Consider the following 13,422-nt stretch of genomic DNA (forward strand, 5'->3'; position numbering starts at 1 on the left):
AGAGAGAGACGCTTTCGAGGTTACAGAGCTCTACTTGATTTGTTTCTCATACAGCAAGGAGCACATGAGCTCTTAGAAATATCTACAGCCTGAGAGGGAAGTCATTGTACTTAACAGAACATAGGAGGTGTGGAGGCCCCCAAGCTAGCTTGTTTTAAGATGGGGCTTGGCAAATTTATTATTGGGATTATATGATGGCATTGCCTGTGATAAGCAGGGGACTCAACTCACTGACCCAGGAGGTTCCTTCCAGTTATATGTAACATTGTAACACCTTCTTGTCAACTGTTGGGAATGGGCCACATCCACCATGATTGAATTGTCCTCGTTAGCAATGACCCCCCACCTGGTAAGGCAACTCCCATCTTTTCATGTGCTGTATATATATACCTGCCTACTGAATTATTCACTCCATGCATCTGATGAAGTGGGTTATAGCCCATGAAAGCTTATGCCCAAAGAAATGTGTTAGTCTCTAAGGTGCCACAAGGACTCCTAGTTGTTTTTGATGATACAGACTAACACAGCTACCCCTCTGGAACACTGTCCGTTTCAAAGAGTCTGAAGCCTAGATCCTCAAAGGTATTTTAGGCACCTAACTCCTACTGATTTCAATTGGAGTTAAGCACCGAAATCCCTCTGAGGATCTGAGCCTGAGAGTTAAGTTACTTTTTTTAAAATAATGTCACCAATCCAATTTAACAGTCAGTGTTACTTATTGTTAGTGGAACAGGAGACTTTGGGGACTACCTGTTGCCTTCAGGAGATAAGCTCTGATTGTTTTGAACCATCCTCTCTCTGGTGTAGTCATCCGGCAGATTGTAAAATAGGGGACTTGAGTTTCACCCTGTGCCCCGTTGACAAAAATGGAGCCTGGAGGAGGAGTGCAGGAACATTGTGGCATACATTTCCATCATGCCTGACACACACAGATCGGTGTTGGTGGGGGCTGCCCAGCCCCAGAGCGGAGATTTTAACATCGCTGCCGACCTTGGTTTGGAGAGGCTGAGAAATTTTCCACCACACTGGGAGTTCATTTTAAAACAGTTTAAAAACACATTACGTTTTGCTGAATGCCCTTTTCAACTACTTTACTTCTCCAACTACTTTAGGGGAACGCAAGGGGTATGGGGAAGAAAGGTAGGGAAGGAAGGTTAAGTCAGACCCTTAAAAGGTCAACATGTTTTTTTGCTGAACATTAAAAGTTTGCTGAGGGAGAACTGGACTAGTCAAACATTTACCATTTTGCCCCCTGAGCAAAGTTTTAACCCTTTCATTTCAGGAGATGAAATATTCATGGGCTCCCCTCCCCCCAATACGCTGCAAAAGTAACCAGTCTCCATTTGATTCCATCATTATCATAACAGGAAGTGGCTGCTTTTAAAGAGAGAAAGCCATGTAGAAGGCAAGTTGGGCAGTTGCTGGCTGCAGCCCAGCCACTCTTATATGCACTGGCATCTTATCTTTATTTCTTTTAAATGCCCCGATTTCTATCATCCGTTCCACATGCATCACCATCACCATCCCTGCCTTCCACTAGATGTTCACATACTGCGGTGACCGGGGCGATGTAGCAATGTACGCCTCTACCCCGATGTAACATGAATTCAGATATAGCGCTCCGGAGGGGACGAGGCTGCGCACTCCGGCGGATCAAAGCACATCCGATATAGCACGGTTTCACCTATAACACAGTAAGATTTTTTGGCTCCCGAGGACAGCATTATATCAGGGTACAGGTGTTAGGGCCCTACCAAATTCACTGTGCATTTTGGTCAATTTCATGGTCATAGGATTTTAAAAATAATAAATTCCATTATTTTTGCTACTTAAATCTGAAATTTCATGGTGGTGTAATTGTAGAGGTCCTGACCCAAAAAGGAGTTGGGGGGAAGGGGGGGGAACATGGCAAGGTTATTGTAGGGGGGGGCTGTGGTACTGTTACCCTTATTTCTGCGCTGCTGTTGGTGGCAGTGCTGCCTTCAGAGCTGGGCAACTGGAGAGTGGCGGCTGCTGGCCGGGAGCCCAGCTCTGAAGGCAGAACCGCTGCCACCAGCAGTGCAGAAGTAAGTGTGGCACAGTATCCGCTCTCCGGCTGCCCAGCTCTGAAGGCAGCGCAGAAGAAAGGGTGGCAATACCGCAACCCCTCCCTAAAATAACCTTGCTACCTCCCTGCAACTCCCTTTTGGGTCAGGGCCCCCAGTTTGAGAAATGCTGGTCTCCCCCCATGAAATGTGCGTAGTACAGGGTAAAAGCACACAAGCCCAGATTTCCGTTACACGTTTTTCATGAATTTGGTAGGGCCCTAGATATAGATTATGTATTTCTACTACAGACCAACAACTACAAGATCATCCCTTGGTGCCAAGAATCAGCCCTACAGCATGAGACCCCCCCAGAAGCTTGCAGCTCATTTAACCCCCAAAAATGACAATTTTAGTGAAGCAAATAATATTTAACGATGCCAGTGAGCAATGGAACTAACTTGAGCAAGAGCCTATTGGTTCATGGACTCACACTCCTAGTAAGTGCATTGGGGAGAACTGAAAACACCAGTTGACCATACATACTAACCCTCACATTGAAACGAATTAGAAGTATAATGGAAGGTGCTTAGCATCCCTAGCAAGCCGAGGGGATGGGGGAGCAGCACCAGGGAAAAATAGAGCCAGGAACATACACAAGATATTACAGTAAATTCTTAGATTTTAGGGGATCTCCCACACCCAGTGTATATGAGAAACTTATGCCACTTCATAAACTGTCAGATATATTGCTGCAGCAGTCATCTGCCCCCAGACAACCAGCTAGACATACAAGGGAGATGACCTACACAGTTACCTGGGTGCTGGAAACACAGCATTGCTGCATCAAGGAACGTGCGAGTGAATTTACACAACTGGGCATGTTACATAATCCAGTGAAACGACTTGGCTTGATGTTTCTCTGCAGAACGGACAGATGAAGAACGAATCTTTGCTATAGACTAGGCATCCCATTAGCACGCAGTGATGGCTATTTTTCCTGCAGAAAGATTCCCTGAGCTAGAATTCCCCGGGATGCAACCGTCCTATCTTGAGAACACCAGCCTTACCACTCCCTAATGAAACAGCCAGTCATCACTGCATTGGAACAGGTGGCAAACACATCTGGAGTTCTATAGAACAACCTGGAATTAACATCAGGTTAAGAGTCAGTAAAGCAGTTTGCTGTTACATCACAGACTGCTTTTCACAGCACCAAATATTTAGCAAGTCTATAATAGCTACGGATCCGATTTAGCAGCTGACAAAGCTGTTAGGACCCCAGCTATTTGGAACTCTGCTTAACCTGGAATCTGGATTTCTGTTAGAAACTAGATAATGTTTTCACCTCTCTTAGCCACATTCCAGTAGGTGATACACAGAGTCAGTTCTGGACCATTGTAATGCCATATTTGTAGAATTAGTCTAATCAAGCACAGAATTCCTACAGTTATCCACTTGTTAACCAAGTGTAAAACAAGCAATACACCACTACCAAAGATAAGGGCTCTGTATAGGTTACAGAAGCACAGCTCCTTCTGAGCCTTTGATTACTAACTGAACATACAGATAGGCATTCTGGTCCAGTGATCATACCGATATGGTTAACCGCATGGAGTTATCCTCACTAGAAAGATCACAAACAGCATCCAAAGAAAGCAGTTTTCTCCACCTCTCAGTCCCAGCAGTCATGGATTATGTTAAGAGCTCCTAGGCTGGGAGTTCTAATCATTTCAAGGCCATTATGTTTCTGTGCTATGCGACCTGGACAATAGGGTCAGCTTTATATGTTGTATGGTGTAAGAAGTTTAAATATTTATAGGAATGGTATCATTAAGACAGACAGAGCTTAAAGAGCTCAACAGTTCCTCAGAAATGCTTGGACTCACAACTAGCATCTCCAGTGGAAATTCTTAATGACTTACCAAGAGATAGCAAGAGGTTGTGACCTCATGTGTTATCTCCAACCTTCTTCAAGACACAGCACACTGCTAAGTCCCATCTTCTCACGCTCTGACCTTCCAGGTCACCATTCATCTGCTCAGTTCAGGAAGATGATGAGTTGTAAGTTTTGTTAAAACTGAGAAGCTCTAACATATTCAGTTATATTCCCCATTAGCACATTTATACTTCCCATTAACGGCTTCCTAGAATTCCCCTAGGCAACTAGTGATTCACAACTGAGACACTCTTGTACAGTTGACAGAGTCAAACTAACAACACAGTTCCAGGAATTCTTCAAAGGGAAATGTATGGTCAGTTACTAATGAAATATTTCAAAGCTGTCTCTGATCTCTTAGAACTACTATGTTGTATAAAGCTATCAGTAACACCAACGATTGCATCCACTAGCAAGATCATAGAAATGTTCAGCTGAAAAGGACGACCTCAGGCGGTCATGTAGTCCTTCCATCCCCTTGCTTCAAGGCAGGATTAAGTACACCTAGAAATGCATCCTCTGATCCTATACTGCAGAACACAGAGAACGTCCATCTCCAAGGGTGAGGATCATCTCCACCCCCACCTACCAATGCACATTCCCAAGGTAGCATTGTGCCTCTTCCATAGTGAGATTAAAGAGCAACTGAAAACCACAAGGAGTGGTGGAGGGGAAAAACAAACCCACAGGAGGAAACAAAATGGCTATAGATGTCTTTCTTCCCTGTGACTGGCGTGTAGAACTGCCATGACGCAGGAGAAAATGTTAGATGTCAGGAAGGCATTTACCTACAGTAGGACAGGCACTATTTATGATCAGCTTAGGTCAACAAATGTCAGGGAAAGAGAGTTAAGTTTCAGGAGGCCAACAGAGTTCAGACCTAAGGCAGGGAATGCTTTCGACAAAGAAGGGAGTTGAGTTTGCTTAAGTGAATTAGTATTAAGTAGTATGAAAACTTATTGGTGTAAGACGACATTACCGAGGTTGTTTAGCTCAGATGCTCTTTACCCTGGAGTTGCAGGTAATATTTCAGTAGCAGAGCTCTGCCTCTGGTTGGTGCGTGTTGCTAGGAGGATATGGAAGAGCCAGGTGTTCTGGGTAGCTATTCCCTGGGGAAAACTCCACTCAGACTCCTGGTATTCAGCACTATCAGCCTGCTTTTATCGAGTGCCTAGCTGGGTTTACAGAGCCAGGAGAAGACAAGCCGTTTCACCAAGGTCATTTTACAAATTAAAGATTTAAAATCCCACCCCACCCCCTATTTCTTGCAAGCTAACCGAAGCCGCCTTTATGGAAGGCAAGCTCTGAAATGCAGCCGACGGGGTTTCACTTGAATATATTTATTTCTCTGTGTTTCTGGTTTGGAAAAAAACAAACCAAACCAAACCCTGCTATTACAAGGGAGGGGGCCTGCCTTAACTGCCAGACTACCAGAGCTGAAATCTAGTCATGGAATTTGGTTCCCGAGCCTCATGTCCAGCCTCTCTTCACTATGGCTAACATAGTCACTATGGCTGACTATGGTTCAGAACTGTCTGTTAGGAAACTGCATCCAAAGTTGGATGCGACTCCACAAACCGAGCAGCACGATGACAAAGCACATAAACCAAAAGGCACGTATCTGAACTGAACAGGAAGCGGAGGATGACTGGGGATTATAAAGGAAGAGGTATTAATAGTAGGAGGTGGCACCTAGAGACCACAACCAAGGCAAAGCGCCCCATTACCCTGGGAACAGCACAAACCCACAGTGGGGGAGAATCTCTGCCTCAAGATTTTTACAATTTAAATAGATAAGATAGACAGGGGTGGGAGAAGAAAAAAGAGGCCCAGAGAAGGGAAGTGACTTTTCCAAGGTCGTACTGCAAGTTTTTTTTATTTATTTTTTTTTTTTTAGGTTGCAAGTCCCAGATCTTGTTTATTTATAAAGCAATAAATATTAGAAGAAGCACAAATAAATTGCACGGGTGTGTAAACAAACTGTACAATGACTGAAGAGAGTTCAGGAAGGATTGCTGGAAGACTCCAAGAAGCATAATGTCATCATCCTGAGTGGGAGGTAAATTGAGGAAAAGGCACTTAGAAGCACTTGCGATGGACAATGGATGGGCCAGCCTTAGTAGTGGGGCCAAAACCAGAACCCAGCTCCCAGGCCAGCACTCTCTCCATTGGACCATGCTGCATTTCATATGGACATCGTCAGACCTGATCCTGTAACGCTGGAATTCTCTGTTCTTGTGGACACCTCTAATTTGTCTACAATTCAGACTAGCCATTTACGTTCCTTCCTAGATGGGAGGGTGGGAATCATCCTATGAAGTCCACTATCTGAAGGGGGATAAGACAATGCTCCACTTTCAATATGGGCAAGATACGCCGCAGCCCACCCTCTGACAAGTAGGATGTATAAGCCAGTCACTCCCAGTTCTCAAACCCCTTTCCTGGCTGGCTGTTCATTCCCGGAGCCAGCTCAAAGGCTGTGTCATTCTTAAAATCCTCTGTGCACTTACTCAGCTGACTTCACAGACCTCAGGACCAATTCTTCACTGCCCCACACCTTGTACCATGATTTCCACCACTGACGTGTAAGACATGACCAGGTCAGATCAGCAGCACTTTGCACTGGTGCAAATGGTAACACAAGATGCAGGGCAATGAAGTCAGGCCTCTTGCCCCCGCCCCATCTCATCCATCTCCACCAGCTATATAGGCTTGGCCTTCCTTGCCCACTGCTGGGGAGTGTTGTTGCCAGAACATTCCTGCCACTTAGAACAGGTTTCCTGCATCTCTTGGTCTCACTTCAAGTTTTAGCTGGAAACATCTCCTTGCTGTTTGCTAACACCTCTCCATTTCTCTCCCTCTCAGTCACTCTGAAAACTAAACAACGGTAGATAGCTCAGACCTAGCATTTTTGCAAAAATAAAATAAGTGAAGTGTTAGTTTGGAACTCTGAAGCCCAAACTTATGGCAAAGAGCTACAGCAAAATTAACCTGTCTATTTCACTGCTTGCATTTCCTCTCAGAAAAAGGACAGGCCATCTAGCTCTGAAACACTTGACAATAGCTAGGAAAGCGGGTGTGCTGTAACTGCTGCTTATTACATCAATCACAAATCATCTGTTCGCTTTGCGTTCCATGTCTGTCTGTTGTAATCCCCTTGATGTTGCATCATGACTTTGCTCGTAAGCTCTTTGGGTCAGGAAGCATCTTTCAGTTATGTACCTATCTAGCCAATATCTCAATGGGGTCCGGAGCCTGGATTGGGGTCTGTAGGCACTATGGGAATACAAATTAATTTAAATAAATAAATAAAAAGCCACACACACCAGCTAATGTTACTACTTTGTAAGGTTTTTTTTTTGGGGGGGGGGTGATTGTGGTAGCACCTAGGAGCTGCAGCCATGGATAAGAACCCCATTACACCATGCGCTGTACAAACAGAACAAAGAAAGTCCCTGTGCCAAAGAGCTTACAATCTAATTTTAATATTTGAAGGTGTTATCAGTAAGATAGTTAAAGGAGTTGGTTTTAAGAGTTATATATGATAAACAGGACACTGTCCCAGATGCGTGAGTCACAGCAGATACCATTTGCACGTAAAACACAGTACAAGAATAAGTTGATGTTGCATAGCCTTGATAGTAGTCTCAGTCATACACTTAGAGGCAACTGGGAGAAAGCGCTAGCTGTCCCCATCAACTGGTTAAATAAAAGACCAGGCCTGAACAATATCAGCTGCTATTTAACATCCTCTGTCCCCTAAAGGAGATGAAGTAATAGGAAGCAAGGAGCTCTTCGCTTCCTATTGACAATGGACTAAGACACCTATTTACCACTGTGGGCTGCATATGCAGGTGTGTGTGTTATATGGGCTACATCCACACAATATACATACTACCAGTATGGACCTGAGGATGTCACATGGGCTGCAGCTGTGCGCTGACTGGGCCACAAGCGGCCCACTGGCCACGGGTTGAGAACCACTGGATTAAGGGCATGTCAACACACACAGTGCTGCAGCTGCACTGATGCAGATGTGCCGCTGCAGCATGTCTGGTGAAGATGATCTATACTGATGGGCGAGAGCTCTCCCGTCAGCATAATAAAACCACCTCTGCGAGCGGCAGCAGTTACAGAAGAGTTTCTCCCGCCAACATGATGCTGGCCACACCAGTGCTTATGTCAGTGTAATTTATGTCACTTGGAGGGGGTTATTCGCACCCCTGAGCAATATAAATTATGCCGACATAATCTAAAGCTATGTCTACACTGCAGTTTAACGTGAGCCTGTTGCACTGAAAATGTTAACACCTTGACATTTGCACACCTCCTCCTCCAGGAAATGTCATTTAACTTTTAGCACATTTCAAACTCCACCTTATGCGTCTCCTGCTTGAACTTTTCACAGTGCACCTCTACCCAAATGCTGGCATTATGATTGCAACAACTTACTGGTGGTTAAGTTTCATGTCAACCTATCCTGGGAGCAGCTCTTCCTGGAGAGAAAAAAAAAAGTTTGCTTCCCCCGCCTCCCTCCCTCGCAACCTTTCGCTCTCTTCTGGCCAGTTCTCCCCAAAATACAAACAAGTCCTTGAAACACTGCCAATTACTGCCCCATCTTTCTCCACCTCACATTCCTCTCCTCAAACTCTATCCAGGGTGTCCTGCCAGTCGGGCTTGCTCGTCTTCACCTCTCCAAAACTGCTTTCATTAAGTTTCCTGCTCCTGCTCCACTCTCAGGCCTCCTTCAGTTCCCTGCTGCTTATGACACCATTGATCACACATGTCCTTTAAATCTTGTCCTGCCTTCTCCTCTCATCTCTCTGATTAGCCCTTCAGGGCCACATTCAAATGATCTGCTTCATTTTTGTCACTTTATGGGCAGTGTTTCCACAGGACTTCATCCTTGGCCCACTCATCTCCCATTACGCCCGCCCTCTGGGCGATTGCTTTCACCGACAGTTTTGATTACCATCTTCTCACAGGTGACTCATATCTACCTCTCCAGTCCTGACCCATCTCCCTCCACCCTACTCCACCTCTTGGCCTGTCTCTCCAACATCCCATCCTAGATGTTAAGTTTAAGTTAGCCAAACTCCTGAACTTTCCTGCCAAGCTGTCTCCCCATCACTGCTGGCAACTCCATCATCCTCCCAGTCACTCATGTCTGTAATCAAGAGACATCTTGGACCCCTCCCCTCCATTGTATTTCAAACAAGCTTCACTTTGATTCAGCTTCAGTTGATTAGGATTGACCGGAATAAGCCTGGTTTCAATCGAAACAGGAGTGTCCACACACACTTCTGCACCAGTTTAAAATAAAAATAGAAATCACACTTTAAGTTAAACCAGTGCGACTTTCTCATGCAGACCAACTAAGATTTCTAGAATGCCTCTTTTCCCATCACACTGACTACATCACTCCCTTAACTAAACCCCTCCAATGACTCCCCCTATTCCATCACCAAGCTCATCATCAAGGCCCTTCACGGTTCTGCGCCTCCCTACCACTGCCTTGCTGTATTGTCCCCGTACCCACCTCCTCCACTTGGCCAAAAAAATGCCAGCCCCATTTGCACCTTCTTCCACATCACCCCTTATCCACAACGCGATACTAGCTCTGACACAGCACTTTTCATCTGTAGATCTCAAAGCACTTTATTAAGTATTATGCCTTCCCAACAAGTGAGGCCACCGCCCTCCTCATCTTCAGATCACCTCTCAAGGCCACATCAAGTCAACCAGTCAATAACGGCAGGAGAGACAAAGGGACATAGGTGGTACTTCATATATTTGAATTATTGGGCAGGGGAGGGGAAACATTGGCTGCCAACTTATATGTCTATAAAATTCTATCTGATTTATCCCTCCTCCCCTGATGCTGCATGTCATGTGTCATCTTTGATTGCAAGGGTGATGACCACCACACCAGGGATTGAACGGAGGACGTCCAGAGCTGAAAGCATGAGCTGCTATAGCTTAGCTGGGGCTGTGACAGTCTCTTATCCCCTGCAGATCAAGTAGAGAGAGGGACCAATGAGACACTCAGCAGTGGGTTAACACAAACTCTAAGCAAGGATGTGTCAGTACAGTGTCTAACACAATGAGGTCCTGATCCTGAGCAGGGCTGTTGGTCACTATCTTAATACAAGTATTAATTAGGCACTTTAATATTAAACAAATGATCCTTAAACTCCGTCCCAGCCCCCACTGTAACGTAGGGAAAGAGGCTTCCCCCAAGGCCACAGAAAGGAAGAAAGCCAGAATTTCAGAGCTGCGCAAATTCCAAGGCCAGAAAGGAACACTGCGATTAGTCAGACCTCCTGCATAACACAGGGCACAGAAAAACATCCAATCTTGCTTTAAAAATGATCAGTGATGGAGAATTCCACCACAACCCTCCGTCAATGGTTCCAGTGATTAATTAGCCTCACTGTCAAAATTTTACACATTATTTCCAGTCTGAATGTGGCCAACTTCAGCTTCCAGCCACTGGACCGTATTAGACTCTTCTTTGCTAGACTGAAGAGCCCATTGTTAAATATTTGTTCCCCATGTAGATACTTATAGGCTGTATCAAGTCACCCTTCAACCTCTTCCTTGTTAAGCAAAACAGAATGAGCTCTCTGAGTCTGTCACTATACCTACACCAATGGGAAAGGTTCCAAGAGCTGGCAGCTAGGTCAATAGAAGAATTCTTCTGTCAACCTAGCCCTGTCTACACTGAGTGTTTACATCCTTCGGGGGTGTGAATTTTTCACACCTCAAGAGACGTAGCCATGCTGATGTAATTTTCCTGCGTAGACCAACCCTAAGGCAGGTTTTCTAATCCTTTAATCGTTTTCGTGGCTCTTCTCTGAACCGTCTCCACTTCATCAACATCCTTCTCGAATTAAAGTATTAAGATACTAACGCCTGCGCTCAGATCAGAGAGCTGAAGGTGCTTCTCCTACCCCTTGGGAGTGATTATTCAGGGCAAGATTAAGGAAGAGACGCTCTTGGCCTGATTAGTTGAGGGAGTACAGAACAAAGAAGCATGGAACAGGCTCTCCTAATCAGCAACAGGTGGGAGGCACAGGATTTAGACTATATCTACACTAAGGCAAAACATGCGTTGCTCAGGGGTGTGACTATTCCATCCCCGGAGCGACATAAATTACACTGACATAAGCATTCGTGTGCACAGTGCTATGTTGGTGGGAGAGCTTCTTTCACCAACACAGTTTATGCTGCTCGCTGAGGCGGTTTGTTTATGCCGACAGAAGAGCTCTCTCTTGTCGGTATATAGCGTGTTTCCCAGACGTATTGGTACAGTACAGCAGCACTGTATGCATAGACATAGCTTAACCTGACAGCAGGAGGCCAGATTTCAGAGGAATGGATTCGCTATATCAGCTGGACAGTCCATGCCACCTGGGAACCTGCCTCCTACCATGGCCAATACCGGATATTTTTAGAGGCAGGGGAACTGAATCTCAGAATATCAGGGTTGGAAGGGACCTCAGGAGGTCATCTAGTCCAACCCCCTGCTCAAAGCAGGACCAATCCCCAACTAAATCAACTGCCCCAAAGCTAACCAGCTGTGCAACACTGAACATGAGGGGAGGAAGGGCAAATGTTGCAAAGCCTTCCTGACCCTGAGTTTAGATGACACCCTCAAGCACAGAGTCCCCATTACTCCCATTTTAGGATTTACAAAACTCATAAAATTATTCATCTCGACTATTGAGTTCTGCGGCTGAATTTTAACTGTGGCCCCCAGCAATCGCTAACTCCTCAGGCCAGCTTCATGCAGGGAGTGACACACTTTCGTCTTATTTCTAAATTCTACCTTATCTTCGGGTTGTATACTGCTGTCCAAATCTTCCTCCCACTGGTTTCACTTCATCTTTCACATTCACAAATGCAGCATGCAGAGCAAACAGGGGGTAAGGTGTCCCCGTTACTTGGTACGGATCACTACTGAAGACCAGATACTGCACTACATGGCCCCTTGATCTGCTCCAACCTAGTGATGGCTTCTATCAGCCCACCAGAAAGTTATCTGCCACTAAATGCAACACCTGTGATACACTGTGCTGTCTGTTCTTCCGAGCTCAATGCAATATCCAAGTATTCCTGGACTCTGCAGTCTCCCAGCCCGCGGTGGTCCAATCACAACCTCCATATTCTACTCTCATCACTCTTCTCAATTCACGGTGTACAACAAGATGTTCAGGAGGATCTCACCTACCTCATGCTGTAGGCGCCAGCGCCCAGTTCCTGGCCAATGCCCGAGAGGCTGGCATCGAAATCTTGCACCAGCCCTGATTCAATCACCTCATCCGCCAGAGGCAGCTTCAGAGCCCACGCCATCCTCACCCAGTGGCTTGGGGCTCAGGCCCCACCGCAAATGTACCCCACCCACACACCCAGAGATCAGTGGGAAGCAGGGTACTCACTACTGAGTCACCCCTTCCAGGAGATACACCCCAGGCACATACAATACCCACAATCTCCCCCTATGGGACCCCAATACCAAGGGAGTGCCCCTCCACGGGATGCTGCCCCACCAGGGAACCACAATTTCCAACTCCCAGGGGACTCAACACACAGTCACCCCCTTCTAAGGGACACTATCTCCCTGGGTTGAACACCCACAGACTCTCTTTCCAGGGCCACTACTCCCCCATCCCCGAGGGACCCTGAGAACCAGAGTCCCCCCCTTCCAGGGGATACTAGCCTCTAGGAACCCCAACACACAGAGACCCCCCTCCCAGGGGACAGCACCACCCAGGGACCCCCCCCCAGGGGACAGCACCCCCCCAGGTAACCCCCCCTCACCCAGAGTCCCCCCCTCTCAGGGGACCCCCTCACCCACAGTACCCCCCTCAGGGGACAGCACCTCTCAGGGGACCCCCTCACTCACAGTCCCCCCTCCCAGGAGAACCCCTCTCCCAGAGCTCCCCCTCCCCGGGGAAAGCACCTCTCAGGGGACCCCTTGCCCAGAGCCCCCTCCCAGGGGAAGCACCTCTCAGGGGACCCCTCGCCCAGAGCCCCTCCCAGGGGAACCCCTCACCCAGAGCCCCCCCTCCCCGGGGAAAGCACCTCTCAGGGGACCCTCTCACCCAGAGCCCCCCCTCCCAGGGGAACCCCGCCCCCAGCGCCCCCTCAAGGGAAAGCACCTCTCAGGGGACCTCACCCAGAGCCCCCGCCCAGGGGAACCCCGCACCCAGAGCCCCCCCCCTCAAGGGAAAGCACCTCCCAGGGGACCCCTCACCCAGAGCCCCCTCCCAGGGGAACCCTCACCCAGAGCCCCTCTCAGGGGAACCCTCACCCAGAGCCCCCTCTCAAGGGAAAGCACCTCTCAGGGGACCCTCGCCCAGAGCCCCCTGCCAAGGGAACCCCTCACCCAGAGTCCCCCCCCCCCAGGGGAAAGCACCTCTCAGGGGACCCCTCGCCCAGAGCCCCCTCCCAGGG

General features: G+C 47.4%; 1 protein-coding gene across 4 annotated transcripts in view; it reads right to left on the minus strand.

The window, feature by feature from the left end:
- The window catches only part of TFCP2 (transcription factor CP2), a 40,364-nt gene that overhangs the window by 26,407 nt on the left and 535 nt on the right, over nucleotides 1–13,422 (minus strand). For 2 of the 4 annotated variants that reach the window (XM_039514606.1, XM_039514605.1), the window contains exon 1: nucleotides 12,197–12,714. The exons of 1 other annotated variant lie outside the window; for it this stretch is intronic. In XM_039514606.1, the coding sequence (XP_039370540.1) occupies nucleotides 12,197–12,318 (122 nt within the window). In that variant the 5' untranslated portion in view covers nucleotides 12,319–12,714. Of the gene's footprint in view, nucleotides 1–12,196; nucleotides 12,717–13,422 lie in introns of those variants that run through there. One more of the 4 variants, XM_039514607.1, reaches the window with a different exon arrangement.

This window comes from Mauremys reevesii, linkage group 25 (genome assembly GCF_016161935.1).
Source record: "Mauremys reevesii isolate NIE-2019 linkage group 25, ASM1616193v1, whole genome shotgun sequence".
Classification (NCBI taxonomy): Eukaryota; Metazoa; Chordata; order Testudines; family Geoemydidae; genus Mauremys; species Mauremys reevesii.